This window comes from Lycium ferocissimum, chromosome 4, assembly GCF_029784015.1.
Source record: "Lycium ferocissimum isolate CSIRO_LF1 chromosome 4, AGI_CSIRO_Lferr_CH_V1, whole genome shotgun sequence".
Classification (NCBI taxonomy): Eukaryota; Viridiplantae; Streptophyta; class Magnoliopsida; order Solanales; family Solanaceae; genus Lycium; species Lycium ferocissimum.
The window spans coordinates 36,566,703-36,591,683 of NC_081345.1; the positions used below are offsets into that span (position 1 = coordinate 36,566,703).

The window sequence follows — 24,981 nt, forward strand, 5'->3', positions numbered from 1 at the left end:
AATTTTGAAAGAATAAGATCAAGTTCTTCTTGAAATCCTAAAGCACCACTTATTTTGAAATAAAATAAAAAGCCTAAAACACCATTTATTTAGAAACGGAGGGAGTATAACGAAGGCAATAGATGAATTAAATGAAAAAACATTGTCCGTCACAAAAACATTGTCCGTCATATAATCGATCGACTATTTGAAATCAAGACGTATTAGTAAATAACTTTTGCATTAATTACCAAGTAAAATTTACAAACCATATAGCTTAGCCAACATATCTAGCTAACAGAATCAAACGTCAAATAAAAATTGAAAAGAAACAAACAATCATCTATCCTAGAGAGGGAACTAGAATCAACACAACCAAGACTATAACTTCAGACTATCGTGTCAGTAGCTCTAACATTCGCCATTTATGCACCCTACATATGCTCTCAGCTCCTCTAGAGACTTCTGCATAGATGTGTAATGTGTTTAAAAATCTTATCAGCAACTGACCTCCCCTTTGAATTCTGAATAGAACTACTTCCTATATGTTGATCCCAGTGGCGGACAACTGACTTAACTGGAGAGCCTAAACGGTATTGAGGATGAGTCCACTGATCAACAAATGGCTTCTATCTACAGGTTCTTTCATTATGGATCGGTCGACTTGTCTTGCTCACACACAATTAGGTAGCCTCATGGATCCCCCTTCTCTTCAGGACTATATTTTAGATTGTTGTAGCAAATGGACATTCTACAAATATACGATCTCGACTCCATTTGTGTTTGACAGAATACACAGGCTGGATCAATATTAAGCCCTCATTTGAGTAATTTGAAGTGCATGTTCCCGGTCCATTGCTGCAATTGAGTTCCGTCTCTTCTAGCATCAAAAAAATTCTTAATCATCCAACAAGACTGCTATGGTACAAGCACTTCCACAAAGACGTAGTTACGGTTGTAAGGCAATTCAAAATTTTTATAAAAACTAGTATGTTCATAAGAATCACAAGTCTCTGACCGAAAGAAAACTAAAAACAAGAATCTAGAAAACACCAACCTCAGTTAGTGGAGAAAAACATTAAGGAGTCATTTGGTTCGCGGACAAAGTTATCCGGTATTATACGTACCAATTATAATCCTAGGACTAAATTATCCCACATCCAAGATAGCCAAACGCAGGTGATTTCCCATTCAACAGGCGAATCAAGTTAAAATTTTAATAGAAATAAGTCTTACTAAGTTATTATTTTCCAATAAACTTCAAACAAGCAACACAAGCGTAGTAACTTTTGCACTCATTTTTAAAACATTAAGAATCACGATAAGAAAGTTTCCAATTGTGGCAATGAACCAATAGGCATCAACCTACATTTCTAGCAGACTAAGCTCAAAACAAATAGCTAAAGGGCGCCGCAAATTAGTAACTCAAGTGCCAATACAGTAGAGAAGCGCTACTCTATAATTCAATCACCAAACATCCTTTTCTTATAAGGCGTTCAATCACAAACATCTTACAACCCAGTACATAGGCTTTAACAAAACTTGCTAGCATTAAGTTTCAAAATTTGAAGCTCGAAGGAAAATTAATGAAGCAGTGAAAGCATAAAAGTCTCAACATCATCCCTAGAAGTAACAACTAAAATGGAAGCACCAAGCTCACATTCCGGTAAAAGCTTTTTTCCCACCACCAGCAGACCCAGCTGGAACCACCTTCAAGACATTGAACCTCACGGTTTTGGACAAAGGCCTGTAAAACAGAAAATGTTACCACATACAATAACAGAAAATAAAGAAAATTACTATAGCAAAATAAAAATAGAACGGTCCAAACCTGCACTGTCCAATAATAACATGATCACCCTCTTTCACACGGAAGCATGGTGATATGTGAGCTGGAATATTGGAGTGCCTCTTCTCATATCTGACATATTAATTTACATGTTACAACTAACAAAAGAAGAAGTTAAGCAGCCAATATATTTAAAAGTGACAAGCTCTTGCCTCTGGTACTTCTTGACATAATGTAGGTAATTCCGTCGAACAATGATGGTTCTGTTCATCTTAGCACTGTGGCATGTACCAGCAAGGATACGACCTCGGATAGAAACATTGCCAGTGAATGGGCATTTCTTGTCAATGTAAGTACCTAAATTCAAACAAACCAAACCATTAGGTTAGACCATAGAACAAAGAGAATTAAGCAATCATAGCCATTTTAAAATGCAGGAAAAAATTGCTTGCAATATACTTTTCTATATTTGAAAGCCAACATTAAGTTCTTGCAACTTATTGTTAATAGGGTTTTAAAAAGCAAGTAAATCTAAAAAGTCGATGTGGAAAATTTACCATCTAAGCCAAACATAACTTGAGTGAAAGAATCCCAACGGATTATAAGCAATAACAAACCACGTTAAGATTCACAAGCAGAACATGTACAATTCTTTCTTATTGGCAAAATGATGATCACATGTACATAAATTAATCATTGTTGCTTTGTAAATATTTACTATCTTGGCAAATGAGAAATGAACGAAGCATAATCCAGGAGAGGTTTTTGAAGCCCAAGTACAAGTTGCTTTTGGCTTGAATCATATGTATATCGATCAATCTTAATCCCATCTAACTTGGCATTCACTATATGAATCCAATACATCAAAGTAGAAAATGATACCAAATAAAACTATATTCACTATAATCAATCAACCAGGATAAAATAATTGGCATTCACTACATTAATCAACCATTCCTTAATCCCAAAATAATTGGCAATTAAAAAACACTATCTAATATAAATCGCGTTCTCTTAATACAAGTGATATTCATACATAGAATATCAATAATTAGATGAAATGAAATGAATATTGACCTTTACTACATCAATCTTATAGAATATCTATCTTCAAGCCTAAGCCAATTAATTAAAAAACCTAATATCTAATATAAATCCCTTACAGTCTTCTTAAGCCAACCATACAAGTGAAATACATAGAAATTGAGCATGATAATTAGATGAAATGAAATGAATATTGACCTTCGCATGCCAAGTTTAGTCTTGAAGCCTAAGCCAATGCTCTTGTATCGATTCCCTCCCTTTCAACATTTCCATCACCAGTCTTCTTTTCTAAACAAAAACTCAAATCTTAGCCTCAAATTAATCTAATTTATGGAATTGAACGAACAAAGCATAGAGCATTGGTGAGGATACTGACCTTAGAAAAACACCAGGCTGCTTCAAAAATGCCTTCTCTGTCTGTAACACAAAACAAATTCATTAGATTTTCTCTATATACAAACTCATAATATGACATGCAAGATGTGTGTGTGTGTAAGAGAGAGAGGAACCTGCTCCGCCATGATTGAGGGTAGTTGAGGAGAGATGCGCGGCAGCAAAAACCCTAATATGCAGCAGAGAGCGAGGGCTTAGACAAACTTATGTACTCTGTGCAGGTTGGGATATAGACTGTGGACTGGACATAGAAAATGGGCTAATTTTTACAGATGGGCTCAAAATTCAACCAACTAAAAGTGTAACACTTTCACGAGTAGCCTATTTGAATCCCGCTATTTAATATGTGTACCGTATTTAAATTTATTTTGCACATTAATCACTTGGAACAACTTCTTAAGTAAGGTTTTGTGGATGACATAGCGTGACTATTATATGTGCAAATGAAATTCAAGCAAAAATGACACGAACTCCAAATATTGTGTCTGAATTTCAGCCATATAAAATTTTAAACACCGCATTTTTGTAGTTGCTCCAAAGTGTGTAGGTTTATAAATTTGTGTGCATAACAAGTCAAGCATGTTTGCGGTCTCAGAATTGATTATATATGCATTTTGGATGCTACAATTGACAGGTGATTTTGCTCACATTTTCGAGCTTCAACGATATGAAATATATGACTAGTCATCAATATAATTACAGTCATCCCTTTCTAAAATAGCCTTTTTATATTTTTCGCCTTTTATAGCGATTGATTATTATACATATATGACAATCAATTTCCTATATAGAAACTCGTATGTAACGTTATAACCGATGTCAACTGTTATCCAATTTTTTTAAATGTTATCCAATTTTTTTAATGTTATAAAAGAAAAAATATTTAAATTTAATGTATAAAACGTAATAAAATTTTAATTTAAAATATCAAAACGTAATAGCTTAATTTTAGATTTTATGACATGAATAATATTTAATCTATAAACCAATAATTGTCTCACATAATTGCTTTGAATTTTGACCCTTACGAGATGAAAAGCTTTACAAATATATGCAAATTTTCATGTAAGTCCTTCACAAATCGTTCAACGAAAAAATTACTGACCTAAGTATGCTTGATGTAGTATTCTTTGTCAAAATCGGTGTATTAAAAAGTAAATATATTAGGTCAAAATCAGACCAATTGTAGTATCTAAGAAATTCTATCTTTGTGGCTTTATAACAACAAAATAACATTAATATTCTTTCTATTATTTTATGAATAAATGACTAGCAACGAAAAGTGAAAAATAATAGAAATCAATTAAAATGTGTAATGTTTTTATAGAGGGATGCTTTTAAGAGTATACAATTATATTGCAGAATATGTTATTATAGGTAAAAGATTATAACATAGTGAAATATAGACGGTGAATATATTATAGAGAGGTCTAATATCTTTATGACACATGGTTACTCGATGGAGGGTAAGGATGCCTTATTTAACCGTAATTTTTCTCACACGTCTTTTTAATATTTTAATTATTACAATTTATATACTTTTATTTACTTTTTAAATTAATACATTTCGCTTCAAATTTGAAGTATGTCCAGTTTCATATTGAAAGTTAAATAATTTAACTACTTCTAATCGCGTCACATAAAGGTTGTAAAGAAACTCACAGTTAACATTTGCACCTGTGACTGAATAGCTCCATTTAGCTACGGTTCACTTAAATTCATCAGATAAGGGAGTAGTATAGTAACGGTTTCGAATGTACTCTTTTCTACATTTCTGATTTCTGAAGATTGACCAACAGAGGATAACAAAAACAAAAAAAAGTTGGTAAATATTTTCCATTGTGACAATATATCAATAAAAATCTCTATTTTCAGAAGGCTAGGCTCAAAGCAAAGAGCTAAACTGCCCCAGAAATTAGTAACTCAACTGACAGTAAAAGCGGTGCTAACTCAATCACCAAACATCCTTTTTTTTTTTTTTAAATAAGGTTCAATCATTAAACACCTTATAAGCTAGTAGTACATAGGCTTAATAAAAAGAACTTGCTAGTATTAAGTTTCAAAATTTGAAGCAAAAGGGAAAACCAATGAAGACAACAATTCAGTAAGAGCAGAAAAGTCTTGACATCATTCCTAGAAGTAACATTTAAAATGGGAGCACCAAGCTCATATTCCGGTAAAAGCCTTTTTCCCCCCACCAGCAGAACCAGCTGGAACCACCTTTAAGACATTGAACCTCACGGTTTTGGACAAAGGCCTGCGAAGAAGAAAATGTTATTACATTATACAGCAAAAATGAAAATTACTGCAGCAAAATCAGAATAGGATGGTCCTAACCTGCACTGTCCAATAATAACATGATCACCTTCTTTCACACGGAAGCATGGTGATATGTGAGCAGGAATATTAGAGTGCCTCTTCTCATATCTGAAATAATGTGCGTGTTAAAACAAAAAAAAAAAAAAAAAAAAAAAAAAAAAAAAGCGAAGCAGCCCACATTTAAAGTGACAAGCTCTTGCCTCTGGTACTTCTTGACATAATGTAGGTAATTCCGTCGAACAATGATGGTTCTGTTCATCTTAGCACTGTGGCATGTACCAGCAAGGATACGACCTCGGATGGAAACATTGCCAGTGAATGGGCATTTCTTGTCAATGTATGTACCTAAATTTAAACACACCAAACTATTAGGTAGACTGCAGAACAAGATGAAATTGAGCAATCATAGCCATTTTTACACCACAGGACTGTTGTTTTGGGAAATTTCTACCATATTCAGCCAAACAAATAAATGAAAGAATCCAATGGATGATAAGCAATAATAGATTAAAGTAGGAATTGAGTTAAAAGGTACATAGTTTTTTGATTGGCCAAAATGAATCATTAAATGTACATAGATTAATCATGATGTTTTGGAAATATCTATCTTGAGAAATGAAAGAAGCACAATGAATGAAAAGCAATAACAAAATCACAACATTAAAAATTCTGATAAGCTATGAAAGAATCAAATGATGAGTGGTGCAAAGGATATACAAGCTGACTTGAAATCTGAGGAAATCTTTGTTTCTAAGTCAGTCTAAACTATCCAAACTCTAGAGAACATTACACTAACAAGCATCATGTCCACATAAACGTCACAAAGATAGCTATTTAGGAAGTACCTTTTATTTTCTATTACTTCTATTTAGTAAATAAATGCCTGCATAAGCACCTTACAGTGTGCTATTGATCTTAATCTAGTCAGGTTGAAGCAGGAAACAAAAGAATAAATAAGCTAAAATTCAATCCACTGCTGTTCACCTCTGAAATTATGCCTTTTTGATTCAATACTTTTACAATATAGTAAGGTCATCACATCATAAATGTTATAACCATATGCTACTGAGATCCATACCTATAACCAACTGTCAGTAATGTGAAGGGTTTTATTCACATTATCATATCCTAGGTAACTTTTTTTTGATAAGGATGCTTGTTAGTTAGCTGCTAGATTAGTTAGTAGTGGTTAGTGTGTATCTATCATATCCTAGATAACTGTAATCAAATGCTGGTGATGTGAATGTCTTTATTCCCTGTGGCAATTGGGACAGGTAATGTTCAGTCAAAAGATTCAACTTGGCCCATAAAATCCCAGATGTCTAGTTCTCGAAGGTTTAATGCATCTCTAGTTCTGTCGAAGATTTAAAAAAAAAAAAATCAAGAGAAGACCACATGAAAACAAGGTGTTATGGATTGTCAATCAAACACATAATTATCCGGTTATGGAGTAGACTTCCAAATTACAGTGAAAAAATTCCAATTATTACTTCCAAAATATTTGTCTGGTCAAAGCAAGACAGAATAAATCAATCTTAAACAGAGATAAACAACTTATTAATAACCTGAATAACCAGCTAATAAAAAGTTCTACAACCCACCCCGGTTAAACAAAATAAATTCTCAAGAGACAGATTTACCGAATACAACCACATTGCAAGAACTAAAACTTCAACTTATTACATAATCCAGGTGAGGAATTGGTCTTTTCCATCAGGCACGCCCATTGCTTCAGGCTCGAACCATATGTAAATCAATCAATCAACCATTCCTAACTCCCAAAGTAGTCGAAGTTACTTTGCATAATTGATTGATTGATTCACTATACTTACTAACTAAGAAGCTAATATAAATAAACAAATGAAATAAAGTAATTGAACATGTTTTTCAACAGAATTAGAGGAAATGAATATTGACCTTCAGTAGCCTCACGAGGAGTCTTGAATCCTAAACCAATACTCTTAAAGTATCGATTCCCTCCTTTTCCTGGTCTCTTTCCCTTTCCGGTTTTCTTAGAGCTGTCCAACAAGATAAACAAAAAAGCGCAAATCTTATTCCAAATTCCTCCAACATACGGACTTGCACAGAAAAAGAAAAAAAAAACATATGCTATATTTCGTCAAATACTTGAACAGATTTTTATGCTAGATTGAGTTAACATATGCGAGAATATCAACTAATATTGACTTCCAACAAGACAAAAAATTTACCTACTAAAAGTTAACATATGCGAGAATATCAACTAATATTGTGCAGTGATCTAATAATGCAGAAGCAAAAGTTCTATTTACTTCAAGTAACAGTCGTAATTACGAAAACAACGACAAGGAAATTAAAATATATATATAACTTATAAGTGGGGACACTGACCTTAGAAAAACACCTGGCTGCTTCAAAAAAGCCTTCTCTGTCTGTAACATAAAAGAAATACATTACATATTTTCTCTAAGAAACAAATAATTTGACAGGCAAGATGTGAGAGAGTGAACCTGTTCCGCCATGTTTGAGGGTTACGAAGGAAGATGAGAAGAGATGCGAAAACCCTAATTTGCAAAAGAGAGTGAGGGACGTGTGGGCTTAGACAAATATAGCCACTCTGTTTGGGATAAGATACTCTGGACTGAACTTATAAAATGGGCCAACTTACATATGGGCTCAAAATAAAAACCAACGAAAATAGTAGATAAAATTATAATTTGTATAAATTTGTTATTTTTTGTATATGAAATATGTATTAAAATTATGTGTATTTATTTCATCATATTTGGGTTAATTTAGGGAATTTTACAAATATGTCTAAAAGTTGTATGTATATTTTGATTATGATAAAGTACTAATTATAAAATCTAATCAAAGTATGTATAGATTATGGCATATAATATTAAGTTTTTTGATTTACAAACCATTTTAGCCCATACACACTTTTATCTAAAAAATTAATATATAACGAGATTCCATACACATTTCCATATACTAGCAACATTTATACATATTTCAAATACACAATGATCGCACATTTTTTTTATATACAATTAATACACATGTAATAAAAAAAATTGTAATATTAGTTTGAAAAGTTATATTATGAGAGAAGATGAATTTTAGGTACATTGTGTCTATCATTTTTTTAGAAAAGGACTAGTTTTATACATAATTAAGTATACACTTTAAAATTAGATTATTTTCCTTAAAAAATACATATCTCATTAAGTCCAAATACATTCTATATACTTTATAATTTTGTTGGTATGTTTTGTATAAGAAAAGCATCTTTAGTTTTATGTATTGTATGTATATTCCATCTGTATACTAGTCTTATACATTATTACAAACTTTTAAATTACCCGCCATAGCCATTTTTTTCCTCTTCAGCTTTTTTTAAGATGTTTTATACATTATTACACACTTTTATACAAGGTTTATACATTATAGATGTATAAAGTTATGTATTGTTGTATAATATTGTATACTAGTCTTATACATATTGTATACATTGTAAATAAAGTTGTATATTGTTGTATAAAGGTGAACATTCAAGTTGTGCCATGAAATGTTGGGCTGTAGGTTTGTAATTTAAAATATGAGCTATGAATATGTAATTTTGACCCATAAATTGTTTATAACTGAAATTTTCCATTAATTTATCCCATCTAGAAGATGGGATAAAATAATCCCAGGATTAATAGGATAAGATGGGATATTCTTTAAGTTTGGGATGCACTTTATACTTTGTTTGGTATAAGGTATAAATTTATTATCAAATCACGGTATACCAAATGACTTCTTGCAATAGCTGTGTTAAGGTCCTAACCTGTGTTAAGTACGCTAAGCAGTAATATAGCCTGTTTGGCCAAGCTTATTTTTATCTAAAAATGATTATTTTTTTAATAAGTATTTATTTTAAAAAAAAAGTGAAGTGTTTGGCCAAGCTTTTGAGAGAAATAAGTGTTTTTGGGAGTAGCAGAAGATATTTCTATATTTTTAGTAGCTACCATTTTTCAAATTACAATTCGTACTTACTTTTACGAATGGTAATTTATAAAATCACTATGGCTACTAATTATAAATAAATTCAAAGGTAGTTATTATAAATAATTACCTCTCAGAAGCAGCTACACTAAGTAAAAATTTTGACAGATTTTGAAACCAAATCTTCAAATCCCAAATTCTGGCTCAAACTTGTTTTTGGCCAAGATCTATATTTTGGCCTTTTCAAATTTTTTATAAACTACCCCAGCTTTTGTATTTAAAATAAAAATAAAAAAATCTATCATGACCAAGCTAATTCTATCTACCCTGTTTCTCCATTAAAATCATATCTACCATGTTTCTACAATTAAAGCAGTCTCTTATATGGAATGAACGAGTTAAGCTGTGCCCAAACAATAGAAGAAGAAATCCTAGCTAGTTACTGCCGTCGTGAAAAGATTATTCGTACAATGTGAGAAGATTATATTAAATAATAGCTAGTTATTACCATTTTTTTTCTTGCACGCATGGATCTTTGTATTGTAATTTGAATTGTAGTAGCTAGTAAATGTGTTATTAGCAGTTGTTATTATGATAAAATGTTCTGCATAATTTAAGATTAGCAAGTATATATATTTTGTATGGTTAGGTATTCTTGATAGCTTTTATAAGTAATGATGTTTCATGTTTTTAAAAACAAAAAGTAAAATATGTTTTGAAAAATTATGGCCAAACATATTTTCAAAAATTGAAAAATTTCACCCAAATCAAATTTTTCAATTTTTTTTCTAGCATAGTATAGTAGTAATAATAGGATATGCTTTATGTATGTGTGCAACTTTTGTTCTATAATGTAAGCTAAGTTACACAGACTCGCCATTTTGGGTGCCGTTCCCGTCCCGGATACGGTCGGGTGCCGGTGCAGGGACGGCAAATGTCCGAGATATGGTCAATTACATACAGATACTTTGACCGGAGTCCGTCGACTTTGGGGAGAAATTTGAGATTTTGATTTCTCAAAATTAAAAATAAAACAGATTTAAGATAGGGAAAATGACATACCTTCAATATTATAGTACTTTTATTTTCTGCTTCATGTTTCATATAAACCAAGAATACAAGGTTGTGTTGAGTTCGGATGGCAGAGAGAAGCAGTAATATAGATGGAGGGTTTGTTTTCGGCCTTGAATGACTTTCTCTTTCTATCTTGAGGAAAGAATGAAAGACTGTGAAAGAGACGACCTAGAGGCTTGAAAACTTTGCTCTGTAAAACCTTGAAAAGGAAATTTGGGAATATGAAGGAGACGACTGCTTACAGCGGGAGGAGACATGTAGTCATGTACAAGCTAAATTAGGACTCTTAAAAGTCTTAATTGTATTAACGTACAAAAATGACCCCTTTATTCTTCATATGTGCTATTTTTATCTCTTTTATTTTCCATTATATGCTACTTGTGACACAAAATTGAAAGGCACCTAATTATGCTATTTATAAATGTTTCTTTCTTATACAATATCGGGATAATTTTTAAATTATTTATTAGCATGTCAATTTTTTGATAATTAATTTATATTTTTAATCGCACATAAGCACGGACATATTTATTGGTTGAACATAATAAAACTGACCCATTTGTACAACGGATTATTCTAGAACCGTATTTTTTCATATGCCTTTTATTTTTTTTTCATATTTACAGCCAAATCCCCGCACCCGTATCCATAACTGGATACGCACCCCCGAATCTTAAAATTTAGATTTTGCCGAATCCGACACTCGAATCCGTACCCGTATCGGATACCCGCACCGGAGTCCGTATAACTTAGAATGTAAGTCCTTTTATGACCCCCCAAAAAAAAAGGTTCTAAACAATTTTGGCTGGAAAATTTTGCTACCATGTAATATTTGTGAGTCCCAAAAATGTAAAACACATATTTGAAATGCAATTTACATGTGTTCTGAGTTAATTGAGATAACCAATAATATGGAACATAACATTAGCTTAAATCGCATTTTTAAATACTTTTAATGTGATGTTAGCTATTTAAAATGTGTCGTTAGTTGTATTCAAAATCTACTGTCAATACAACTCTTTATGCCATTTGCAAAATTCACAGAATAATGTAATAATAAATGGTAAATTGTTGGCTTCCTACTTTTTGGAAGACAAAGGTACCCCCAAAAGACAAATCAAATATTGCATTTCAGTTGGCAATTTAGCTTATTGCTATTACTTTTTAAAGTTACACACCTCTTAGACAAAAAGAAGAGTAACAATTAAATAAGATGTACCGCGAAAAAGAAAATAATAAAAGGCACACAAGTTACAAGCAGATGAGATCGAGCTTTAGCATCATTGTCAGTTCCATGCTCCCTTGGACAAACAACCCGAAGAATCTCACAAATGAGCTCCTGCAACCAATCTCATATGAATTATGAACGAAAACGGGTTCTCAAACCTCTCCAAGAAGCTTCCAACCAAGTATACTACACATGAGAAACAGTTTCTGCTACCAATCATTATTTCTCCTCCACCTATCGTGACTACTGTTTCCAAATCGCGATGCTGAAAACCTATGGTGATGATGATATTTGCCCGATCCATAAAGACTATGAAAATCACCAGATGCTGAAAACCTATGGTGATGATAGTTGCCTGACCCATAAGAAGCGGAATTATCAAAATCGAGCCTGTTGGACTTTCTAGATGAACGAGAAGCAGAAGCGTGACCACCAGTACTGAAGTTAGAAATCTTAGCTCTATTATTTCTAGGAGTTGAAGGAGATCTCCAACTATTGGGTTGAGGATAGTCTTCAGGATCATCCGGGATCCAACCACCCCTTCGTTTCGCCTTATAGCCTGACGTATATCCGCCTTCACTTTTCCCTTTCTTCCATGCCCTACCAAAATCACGAGGTACAGACCTGAACTCTTTTTGCTCTTTTCTTTTCTTCTGGACTTTCTTCTTGGGGGTTGATGATTCATGATTCCGCTTTTCGGCCTATGTACAAAACAAAAAACCAATAAGGTTTCATCATGAAGATAAGATATAATGTAGCAAAAGACAGCTAACCTATAAAGGAAGACGACACAGAAATGATAAGGAGAAGCGAATCACATGTCAAACATGAATACAGTAACTTACTCTGCTCATATTAGTGCATTCGCGTGCAAAATGACCCTCTTCACCACACCTATAACAGGGATTAAGTGACCCAGTAAAGCTAGTCTCTCCACGAGATGCCGTGCATGCCTGTATCGGAAAACATGTCAGATAAAATGTAAGCACAAAATATAGTTCTTAAGGAGAAGCAACACACAGAAATATAACTACAAGGACATTCACTTACCAAACCAGTATGGCCTAGTAGGCCACATCTGTAACAGGAAAATTCTCTCGGACCACTATGAGGGTATTTTGCACAGCAAAGATGGCCATAACTCTAACAGATGTAACATTGTATTTCCTATCAAAGGCAACAGGAGAAATGGAACACCGACAAATTCAGACAACACAACATAGAACTCTAGGTTGAAAATTTCCTCAGCAACACACCTTTAGATCATCAGCAGAATAGTTGTTCCAGCATGAAAACATATCGTGGCCAGAATCCCTACATTTTAGACATATTTTAGAACTCTGGGGTCCTCCATGGCTTCTCTCGGGCAATCATTTGCACGATGACCTCCTTTTTTGCAGATGAAACAAGCTTTTCCCTGCTCAAATAAAGCAGAGTGCACAACTATCAGTCCATCACCAAAACATGGAAAACATATAGTAGGTGTTTTAATGTCCAAAAAAAAAATATAAAAATTTCATGATCAAGGAAACATAATTTTACTTTTGCTCCCCCTGAGCTACAGAAGACTTTGAATCATGCTACAATGCAGTTAATGATTTTACCAACTATCCAAAATCCTATCAAACTAAAAGCAAGCACAATTTGCTTCCCTGAATGAAGTGAAGACGCACAGTGGTATATCTATGATTATACCATCAGTCAATCAGCTACTCAATCCCGTACTACTTGGGGTCAGCTATACTGTGTTATCAACCATTCAAAATTATGTCAACCAAAAACATGCACCATATGCTTGAACATGGGTGAACTGGGCAAGTCCATATAAATAACATGCATCACAGAAGGGTCTATTGAATTGCTGAGAAAAAATGGCTTTGCAGAGAACTAAAAGATAATTAAATGTTACTGTGACAAAAGATTTGCGGTATATATGGGTGGAAGGAAACTTCCAAAATGCTCATCCACGTCAATGTAGTAATAAAAAAGAATATACAAGTATGATAAATTCTCCTTGACCAATTTAACGAAAGTTCAGAAGACTAATAAGCAACATAGAACAAGCAGTATGGGGTCACATACTCCAATGGAAGAGTAAGCAATTTTATCCACTAACCTTTGCGCAATTTTTAGCATTATGTTCGAAACTCCCACAAACAAAACATGGCTTCTTACGTCTAGCTGAAGTACAGTTAACCGCAGCATGACCCTCTTCACCGCAATTATAGCATGTTCCTCAACTCTTATCTGGAGAATCAAAGTACCTGGGGCCCCGCTGAGATCATATAGCGAATAATAAAGATGTAGGACCAAACCAATCCATATTTTGGATTATGGAAAAACATCACTGCAAATCATATTACTTCAACTCACAAGAAGCCTCATCAGAGACCTCAACAGGATTCTTTTTGGCTTCACAATCACCAGTATACAAAGCTTTAGTAGTATCTATATTTTTTTCTTCCCTCACTTTGTCCTCCTAATGCATTAAAAAGAAGTAATCAGCAATGCTAGAGATCACAAGCTCAACATTTAATATGTATTATGGTTTCTAAGACACTAGAAATATTTTCAATAACTTCCAAATTAATATAAAACAAACTACAGTTTTAACCTTGCGACTGAAAACAGAAAGGGGACAAAATATAAAGCAGAAATGACAGTAATTAGTATTTATTCCAAAAAGGGTAGGGGTGTCAAATTTAGACCATTAAATGTAAAAGTGACTAAACAACTTATAATAAACAAACAAGAAGATTTGAAACGGTTTTGAGTAATTTCAACCTGATTGACCCAACTCTTCTTAATCCGATCAAACTTTGGGCAAGTTTGACCCGACCAGTTTACAAGTCAACTCATTTAAACTTGTCCAGATTTAGCCTAACCCATCCATTGACAATTGAAATATAATGTGTATTTCCTTTCGAAACTTTTCCTCATCTTGCCTGTGATGGGGTTCAGACAATGGGATTCTGCACATTCAAATGCGATGTTTTTCCTATTAAACTGACTTTTCAATTGTTAGTTTTACAATTCCTTCATTACCACCCAGATAACACACAAACCAAATAAGCCTCTTAAACCTTTATGGCAAGACAAACACCAAACGGGCCCAATTAATTTTTTAGGTTTATTTTTAGCACAAAATGACTTTAAGTTGGTCAAAACACTCAAAAAAGGGAATACTAATTTTCTGAAGACTGCTGGCAATACAACAAGGAAAAAAATACGCAGTAATATACAATTTGCAAAAATCTAATAGCCAATTTACAGCAGACAATTCAAACTACCGGAAACATGTCGCTGCAGAAGCTTTTGAAACCCTTGTCTATTCCACCTAACACCTGAACAACAAAATTGAGAAGGAATCCTATTAATCAACCACATATTAGTAAAATTAATTTAACTTCTAAATGCTACAGTTTTTATAACCACCTCCTAAATGCTACATAAACATGCTTCCACCAGTGATCCTCAATCCCAATAAACAACTAATAGCAATATAAATGTTTAATCGATTTAAAAAATTCAACCACTCATGGGATCCTCTTCGATCGCAATAAATTGGTCATTTTCTTCTTCTTTTATTTCTCACTATTTCCACTTACCACTTTCAAATTTGTCAAAATCTCAGCTTCTTCCTTATCAATAACACTGGAACACATGTTAGTAAATTGATTTAACTTCTAAATGCTATATGAACATGCTTCCACCAGTGATCTCAATCCAAATAAACAACTAGTATCAATATTTAATAGATTTAACAAATTCAACAACTCACGGGATCCTCTTCGATCACAGTAATTTGGTCATTTTCTTCTTCTTCCACTACTATTTCCATTTACCACATTCAAATTTGTCAAAATCTCAGCCTCTTCCTCATTGGAACACACCCGTAACTTCTAAATGCTACAAATTTGTATAACCAACTTCTAAATGCTACACAAACATGCTTCCACCAGTAATCCAAATAAACAACTAATAGCAATATAAATGATTAATTGATTTTCAAAAATTCAACAATTCACAGGATCCCCTTCAATTTGGTCAGTTTTCTTCTTTTATTTCTTTCTATTTCCACTTACCACATTGGAACATGGCCGTAACGTAGCCTTCTGTACAATTTTCAAGCTGAGATCCTCATCTTCATCGTCACTGCGTATCAAAATGGGTTCGGAATTTGATCCTTGTTCGTCTGATTTCTCCTTATTTTCCCGCTTATCCATCAGTCCGATTTCTCGTTTCTTAGATCCGAATAGAATTAAACCCTAATCCCAAAATGCCCCAATTGTGTTGCAGTTTGACTTTGTGAAACATACGGGCATAGAGACTGGTGGATAGGGCTTCGACTTTATGATGGACCTTTGGAACCCAACATGGATTGGGCTTTGTATCAACGGTTAGCCCGTTTAACAACACCAATTTCATTAGGGCAATTCGCAGAATTGCCCTACGTTTGGGGGTGGTCTTTAAATTTTCGCTCTTTATATTTGAAATCTTTAAATTTTGCGCTTCAATAAACCCATGGGTTCCGGGTTCGAACCCACACGCAGTCAAAATTTTAAAAAAATTCGCAAGGCAAGTTTAAATTTCGCTATGCCCCCGACGTAAAGCATACACTTGTGAAGGAATTACCAAAGTTATGCCGGACCCCGGCATACTTATGCCTTATGCGTACTTGGCATAAGTATCTTAGAATCCGATAACTTTGATAATTCCTTCACAAGTTTATGCCGGATCCGTATAAAAGTTTGCCCATTAAAGTATGCCCCCACGCCATAACTTTGTGAAGGAATTACGAAGTTATGCGGACCGTGCATACTTATGCCTTATGGGAGACAAGAAGTATCTTGGTCCCGCATAACTTTGATAATTCCTTCTAAAGTTATGCCGGGTCCCAGATAAAAGTTTGCCCATTAAAAGTATGCCCCTAACGCATAATCTCAGAAGGAATTATCAAAGTTATGCCGGGGGGACCGCATACTTATGCCAAGTCGGCCCATAAGGCATGAGTATGCCGGGTCCGGCATAAAATGTGTAATTCCTTAACAAAAGTATGCCGGGTCCGGCATACACGCGACCCAAACCTTGTCTTGCGATTTTTTTTTTTAATTTATGCTTCGAGCGGGGTTCGAACTCGAACCTCATTATTTCGGCGCGAAAGCTCAACGTTGCAATGCGAAGGGCAAAAATTAAAGACTGACAATATGAGGGGCATAATTTAAAGACCACAAATATGAGGGGCAAAATTTAAAGACCACCCCAAAAGAAGGGCACTCCGCGCAAAAAAATGATTTCATTATTATCAACTTTTAATAAATAAACTAGCAAACTATGCCCGTGCAGCCCAACGTGATTAATTTTATCATTCACTTTAGTTAGTCTTTATCGTTTTTATATTTTGCAAAGGATACCGTGAGTCTCCATATTTTGTTTTTTTCCCTCTTATTTTCCCCCTTAATTTCTCAATTTTTCCTTCTTATTTTTCCCCCTTAGTTTCTCAATTGTTGTTAAAATTTATCTTATTTTGGTTATGTCCGCCTCTTTTTAAATTTAATAAGTTGACAATTCAAATATCCTACATGTCAAGTTTATAATCACAAGATTCAAAGGATATTTTATTATATTATACACATTTTTAATTTAGAACTACAAGATTCAAAAGTCTATATTTATTTTTTAAACTCATTCTCTTTAATTAGCCAGTCTTTAAGGTTTATATTTTGTAAATAAATTTTAAAAATATTCTAATTGTTATTATATATAACAACATATACAAAATATATTTTATGTATCATCACTTTAGTTATAGTTAAAAAATGATGGAATTAAGTCTTTGAGATAGAAAGAGCCGGACTTTTTTTCTCATTATCATGACAATGAAAGTTGTTCATCGATGTGAAAAAGAAAATTAGTAAGAATATGAAGGGAAATTAACATATTGATTCTAGATTTTTTCTTTTAAATTCTTCAATATCTTATATGTATACCGACGGGTTGATATATATCTCAATTAACTAACCATTCAGATCCAAACATAAGAACCATTGTTGTATATTTTGAATTTTTTAAAAGTAAAACTAATAAAATATTTTTATTAAATTAATTAAAAAATATGTTAATAAGGGGTAAATTAGTCACATTATAATTTTTTATATTAATAATTATAGATAAAAAGAATTGTTACAGAGAAATCAAAATTAAGATTTAATTAATTTTATCTTGGTTTTGTAAATGAATAAGTAATTTGGACATATATTTTTAGTAATGTTATGGGACGGAGGGAGTACTTCATTTATTAATTCTTAAAGAACGTGAAAAGTCAAAAGTGAATAAGTAAAAGTGCACGGAGAAAATAAATGTATCGGGGAATTAAAATTGAAGTGCATACGTGTATACTCCCTCCATTCACTTTTACTTATCCAAAGTTTTCAAAAATAAATTTTCACTTTTACTTGTCACCTTTAGCATATCAAGATAAGACAATTTATTTTTTCCTGTTTTACCCATAGTATTAATTACTCAATTCAAATCATTTTTTAAATCTAATAAAAATATGCACTAATTAATATGGGTACATTAGTAAATTATGCACTCTATTTATTATTTCTTAAACAACGTGAAAAGTCTAAAGTGGACAAGTAAAAGTGAACAAAGGAAGTACATAAGGAAGTACATGAGAAGAGAATAAATATTCATACGATGACATAAGTCAAATATTCAGTACTATGACATAAGTCCACGTGGGATAAAGAAGTAATTGGTTAAAGTGTACAATTTATATAACTTTTGATACAAGTATTCATTGTTGTGTTAAAGTGTACAATTTATATAGCTTCTAGTACAAGTATTCAATGCTGTGTTAGTTCTCTTAAGGCACTTATATATAATAGAAAATATTTTTTTGGATGTGGTTTGACATTAAGAAAGAGTTGTCAAGAATATCAAGAATGGATGCGATTTTTCCTCGGTACCCTTAGGCAAACGGGTGGAGCAGAGAATAATCATGCAACCCAGAGTCAATAAGTGGCTAATTCTTCTCGTTATCCAGCTCCAGCCAGAAATGGCCAATACATCTTTCCACATTCATAACGGAACTTGAATGCCAAAAAGGCCAAGATCTGCACCGACAGCCGCTCCGTTCAGGCTCACGCTTAAGGTTTTGCAGCGATCGTCGCACTCTCGTACTCATCGAGGTCCTTTGGTGTTTACATCCCCCAATGCGTGTGGTGCGGGTTGGAGGGTGTATCTCTCTCTTTAACATTCCCTTTTATTTTCTTCAAAAATCTTCTAATTTTTCAAAAAATGTTGGATTAATCCCCTATACGCTTACCATGCTCAACTCCATTTAATTAATTTTCTTTTTTAATGGCTAATCAGATGAATCCATGAATAGTTAAGCAGCCATACAAAAGGTAATCAACATTATTGAACTTGTGTCTTTCACTTTTTTTTTTTTATAAAAAGATAATGTAGTTTGAGATATTGTCTCAATTGAACTATCTAAATCGATTGATCGAGAGTCCAATGTCAGACTAGACATGTGTGTATCACTGTATGTTTCCCATGAATTTTTATTTTTTTTAAAAAAATATTTTATAATGATTTATGACGGTGCTGATGGAAATTAAATTTAATAATATAGATAATATTGAGCTAGAGAAGAAAAAATGAGATATGGTGGAGAAGGCGATAACGACGATAGTGAAATATAAGAATGAGGCTACAACAGAGAAAGGTCCATGAATGAGTTTTGAAGATGATAGCAAGATGGTGTATTTTTTTCTTTTTCAATTAAATGAAAATTATTATTTTTATGTCTCTTTATTTGCACGTAGATCGTGAAATTTATTCAATCAGTTCAATTATCTGAAGTTACAATGAACTCATTAATAGTTAGAGACATGTACAACCGCATTATGAACAAGTTTAGTTGTGTAAAATATAATTATTGATGCAGTTATAAAACAAAATTATTAAATCTAACTTATAAAGTGCGAATTATCGAACTAAATTTATAAAACCAAAACACACTTCCATTATTATCGAACTCAAAAACACACTTCCATTGTCATCAACTTCTAATAAATGCTTTTGGACGTGGTTTTATGTTAAGAAAGAATTGTCAAGAATATCAAGACTGGATGCGATTTTACCTCAGTACCCTTCGCCAGACAGATGGAGCAAAGAATAATCATGCAACCCAGAGTCAATCAGTGACTCATTCTTCTCGTTATCCAGCTCCTGCCAGAAATGGCCAATACATCTTTTCCACATTCATAACAGAATTTGAAAACCAAAAAGACCAAGATATGCACCGACGACCTCTCCGTCCAGGCTCACACTTAAGGTTTTGCAGCGAATGTCGCGCTCTCCTACTTATCGGGGTCCTTTGGTGTTTACATCCCCAATGCGTGTGGTGCGAGTTGGGGAGTGTATCTCTCTCTTATGAAAGTCAACATTCCCTTTTGTTTTCTCCAAAAACCTTTTAGTTTTTTAAAAAATGTTGGATTAATGATTCAATCCCTATACTAGACTCTTACCATGTTCAACTCTATTTAATTAATTTTCTTTTTCAATGGCTAATTAGATGAATCCATGAATAGTTAAGCGGCCATACAAAAGGTAATCAACATTATTGAACTTGCGTCTTTCACTTTTTTTTTACAAAAGATAATGTAGTTTGAGATGTTGTCTCAATTGAACCATCTAAATCAATTGATCGAGAGTCCATTGTCGATAGATGCACGTGTGTGTATTACTGTATCTTTCCCACGATTTTTTTTTTAATTTTTTTTATATAAAGATTTATGACGGTGCTGATGGAAATGAAATGTAATAATATAGATAATATTGAGTTAGAGAAGAAAAAATGAGATATGGTGGAGAAGGCGATAACGACGATAGTGAAATATAAGAATGAGGCTGCAACAGAGAAATGTTCATGAATGAGTTTTGAAGACGATAGCAAGATGGTGTATTTTTTTTTCCCAATTATTTGAAGTGTTCTTTTAAATGAAAATTATCATTTTTATGTCTCTTTATTTGCAAGTAGATCATGTAATTTATTCTGTTCAGTTCAATTATCTAGAGTTACAATGAACTCATTAATAGTTATAGGCATGTAAAACCGCATTATGAAAAAGTTTAGGTGTATAAAATGTAATTATTGATGTTGTTATAAAACACAATTATTGAATATAACTTATAAAGTGTGAATTATCGAACTCAATTTATAAAACGAAAACACACTTCCATTATTATCGAACTCAACAACACTTTTCCATTATTATCAACTTCTAATAAATACTTTTTGACGTGGTTTGACGTCAAGAATGAACTATCAAGAATATTAAGAATGGATGTGATTTTACCTCAATACCCTTCGCTAGACAAATGGATCAAAGAATAATCATGCAACCCAGAGTCAATCAGTGGCTCATTCTTCTTGTTATCCAGTTCTAGTCAGAAATGCGCAATACATCTTTTCCACATTCATAACAGAACTTGAATACCAAAAAAAACCAAGATCTACACCGACGGCCGCTCCGTCCATGCTCACGCTTAAGGTTTTGAAGCGGCTGTAGCGTTCTCCTACTCATTAGGGTCCTTTGGTGTTTACATCCCCATAGTGTGTGGTGCGAGTTAGGGAGTGAATCTCTCTCTTCTGAAAGTCAACATTCGCTTTTATTTTCTCCAAAAACCTTTTAGTTTTAAAAAAAAAAAAATGGATTAATGATGCAATCCCCTATACCAGACTCTTACTATGTTCAACTCTATTTAATTAATTTTCTTTTTCAATGGCTAATTAGATGAATCCTTGAATAGTTAAGCAACCATACAAAGGGTAATCAACATTATTGAACTTGTGTCTTTCACTTTTTTTTTTTTTTTTTTTTTTTTTTTAACAAAAGATAATGTAGTTTGAGATGTTGTCTCAATTAAACCATCCAATCGACTGATCGAGAGTCCATTATCAGACTAGACACATGTGTGTATCATTGTATGTTTCCCATGAAAGTTTTTTTTAATAATGATTTATGACGGTATTGATGGAAATAAAATTTAATAATATAGATAATCTTGAGCTATAGAAGAAAAAAATGAAATATGGTAGAGAAGACGATAACGACGATAGTTAAATATAAGAATGAGGGTGCAACAGAGAAAGGTCCATGAATGAGTTTTGAAGACGATAGCAAGATGGTGTACTTTATTTTTTTGATTTTTTATTTATTTGAAGTGTCCTTTTAAATGAAATTCATCATTTTTATGTCTCTTTGTTTGCATGTAGATCATGTAATTTATTATGTTCAGTTCAATTATTATCTAGAGTAACAGTGAACTCTTTAGTAGTTAGACGCATGTAAAACCGCATTATAAACAAGTTTAGGTGTATAAAATGTAATTATTGATGCATTTGTAAAACATAATTATTGAATCTAACTTATAAAGTGTGAATTATCGAACTCAATTTTTAAAACCAAAACACACTTCCATTGTTATCGCACTCAAGAACACACTTCCATTATTATCAACTTCTAATAAATACCTTTGGACGTAGTTCGACGCCAAGAAAGAATTGTCAAGAATATCAAGAATGGATGTGGTTTTACCTCGGTACCCTTCTCCAAACAGGTGGAGCAAAGAATAATCATGCGACCCAGAGTCAATAAGTGGCTCATTCTTCTCGTTATCCAGCTCCAGTCAGTAATGGCCAATACATCTTTTCCACATTCATAACGGAACTTTAATGCAACAAAAAAATAAGATCTGCACCGACGGCCGCTCCGTCCAGGCTCACGCTTAAGGTTTTGCAGCGACCGTAGCGCTCTCCTACTCATCGGGGTCCTTTGGTGTTTACACCCCCCACTTCGTGTGGTGCGAGTTGGGAGTGTATCTCTCTCTTCTGAAAGTCAATATTCCCTTTTATTTTCCTCCAAAAACCTTTTAGTTTTCCAAAAAAAAAAAAAAAAAAAAAATGGATTAATGATGCAATCCCCTCTACTATACTCTTACTATTTTCAACTCTATTTAATTAATTTTCCTTTGATAATTAGGTGAATCCTTGAATAGTTAAGCGGCCATACTAAGGGTAATCAACATTACTGAACTTACGCCTTTCACTTTTTTTTTTTTTTTTTTTTTTTTTTTTTTACAAAAGATAATGCAGTTTGAGATGTTGTCTCAATTGAACTATCTAAATTGATTTATCGAGAGTCCACTGTCAGGCTAGACTCATATGCGTATCACTGCATCTTTCCCATGAAAGTTTTCTTTTAAAATCCTTTTATAATGATTTATGACAGTGCTGATGGAAATGAAATTTAACGATATAGATAATATTGAGTTAGATAAGTAAAAATGAGATACGGTCGAGAAGGCGATAACGACGATAGTGAAATATAAGAATGAGACTACAACGAGAAAGGTCCATGAATGAGTTTTGAAGACAATAGCAAGATGTATATATATATATATATATTTTTTTGTTTTTTTTGATTTTTCAATTATTTGAAGTGTTACTTTAAATGAAAATTATCATTTTTATGTTTCTTTATTTGCGTGTAGAACTCAACCACACATTATGAACGAAGTCATTATCATTAAGACTTGTAATTAATACATTTGATGTATAAAATGTAATTATTAATGACGCATAATTATTGAAAGACTTGTAAAGTGTGAATTATCAAGAACTGGAAGTGATAAAACGAAAACACACTTCCTTTATTGTCCTTCTAATAAATACTTTTGGTGGATGCAAAAAGAATTATCAAGAATATCGAATGGATGCGATTTTACCTCAACACCTTCTCGGGAGCAAAGAACAATCATGCAACCCGCAGTCTCATTCTTCTCGTTATCCAGCTCGAGTCAGAAATGGCTAATACATCTTTTCCACATTCATAAGGGAATTTGAATACCAAAAAGACCAAGATCTGCACCGACGCTCGCTCCGTCCAGACTCATGCTCAACGTTTTGTAGTGACTGTCACGCTCTCCTACTCATCGGGGTCCTTTGGTGTTTACATCCCCACGACGTGTGGTGCGAGTTAGGGAGTGTATCTCACTCTTCTGAAAGTCAACATTCGCTTTTATTTTCTCCAAAAACCTTTTAGTTTTCAAAAAAAAAAAAAAAAAAAATTGGATTAATGATGCAATCCCCTATACTAGACTCTTACTATGTTCAAATCTATTTAATTAATTTTCTTTTTCAATGGCTAATTAGATGAATCCTTGAATAGTTAAGCGGCCATACAAAGGGTAATCAACATTATTGAACTTGTGTCTCACTTTTTTTTTTTACAAAAGCTAATGCAGTTTGAGATGTTCTCTCAATTGAACTATCTAAATCGATTGATCGAGAGTCCACTCTCAGACTAGACTCATGTCTGTATTACTATATGTTTCCCATGAAAGTCTATTTTTTTTAAATCCTTGTAAAATTTAAAAAAGCTTGAAATTTATTAATATTTTATTAATATTTAGTTAGAGAAGAAAAAAATGAGATATTTAATAATATAGATAGTATTGGGAAGAGAAGAAAACAATGAGACATGTCTTAGTCCCGGTTAACGTGAAACCTTTCGATTCTAAGGTTGTTCTCCAAACTTCCAGCCCAAGGGTGGAGCTATAGTGCAATAGGGGGGTTCGGACGAACCCAATAGCTTTTGCGTAAATCTTGTATTAGTACTAGAAGATCTAGTGAATATATATCAATATATCAAATAACAAAAGTGTTGGTTGGTTAATTCCTCGCAAAGCCTTCTTTTCCTTGAGATCTTCGAAACTCAGCTCCAGGGTAATTTTTTTTGGCTATTTGTTATCTTTTTTTTTTCTTTTTTTTTTAAAAAAGAGGTTACATAAAATAGACTCCTCAGTGACGCGTTCTGTCCTCCATCTTCCAACAAAAGTTTTGCCTTTGGTTATAAATTGTCTAGTTCTCTGGGTATACGTAATCATCTCATTTTAGTTTAAAAAGTAGCTCATTTTACAAGTAGAAAAATAGCTAATTAATCAGGCTCATACTGAAAGAATCGAAGGGTGTTCGGTACACACATTAGAATAACCAAAAATCGAAGAATCGAACGCCCACCCTTACTTATTAGTTAGTTTGGTTAAAATGAAACCTTTCGATTGTCCGTTCTCCGAACCCACAAACCTATCGATTAACTTTGTTCCA

The 24,981-nt window shown here is 33.1% G+C and overlaps 3 protein-coding genes across 4 annotated transcripts; all 3 read right to left on the bottom strand.

Moving 5' to 3' along the window:
• Window positions 1-1,441: 1,441 nt before the first annotated feature.
• On the bottom strand, window positions 1,442-8,144 carry LOC132052654 (small ribosomal subunit protein uS17). 2 transcript variants are annotated; one of them, XM_059444293.1, is made up of 6 exons: window positions 8,014-8,144; window positions 7,895-7,935; window positions 7,442-7,542; window positions 1,981-2,125; window positions 1,811-1,900; window positions 1,442-1,726 (listed from the first exon to the last, which is right to left on the bottom strand). In XM_059444293.1, the coding sequence occupies exons 1-6, from the start codon at window positions 8,023-8,025 to the stop codon at window positions 1,636-1,638; spliced, it is 480 nt and encodes a 159-aa protein (XP_059300276.1). In that variant the 5' UTR covers window positions 8,026-8,144; the 3' UTR covers window positions 1,442-1,635. The 2 variants fall into 2 exon arrangements, with proteins under 2 accessions (XP_059300276.1, XP_059300275.1); XM_059444292.1 differs by lacking the exons at window positions 1,442-1,726; window positions 1,811-1,900; window positions 1,981-2,125 and adding exons at window positions 5,152-5,462; window positions 5,543-5,632; window positions 5,725-5,869 and having other exon boundaries at window positions 8,014-8,143.
• Window positions 8,145-11,830: 3,686 nt separating this feature from the next.
• LOC132052658 (uncharacterized) lies at window positions 11,831-12,990 on the bottom strand. Its single transcript, XM_059444296.1, has 3 exons — window positions 12,846-12,990; window positions 12,641-12,748; window positions 11,831-12,496 (listed from the first exon to the last, which is right to left on the bottom strand). The coding sequence occupies exons 2-3, from the start codon at window positions 12,647-12,649 to the stop codon at window positions 12,005-12,007; spliced, it is 501 nt and encodes a 166-aa protein (XP_059300279.1). The 5' UTR covers window positions 12,650-12,748; window positions 12,846-12,990; the 3' UTR covers window positions 11,831-12,004.
• A 60-nt stretch (window positions 12,991-13,050) lies between these two features.
• LOC132052656 (uncharacterized) lies at window positions 13,051-16,208 on the bottom strand. Its single transcript, XM_059444295.1, has 5 exons — window positions 15,881-16,208; window positions 15,086-15,139; window positions 14,159-14,274; window positions 13,912-14,070; window positions 13,051-13,212 (listed from the first exon to the last, which is right to left on the bottom strand). The coding sequence occupies exons 1-5, from the start codon at window positions 16,019-16,021 to the stop codon at window positions 13,128-13,130; spliced, it is 555 nt and encodes a 184-aa protein (XP_059300278.1). The 5' UTR covers window positions 16,022-16,208; the 3' UTR covers window positions 13,051-13,127.
• Window positions 16,209-24,981: the final 8,773 nt, after the last annotated feature.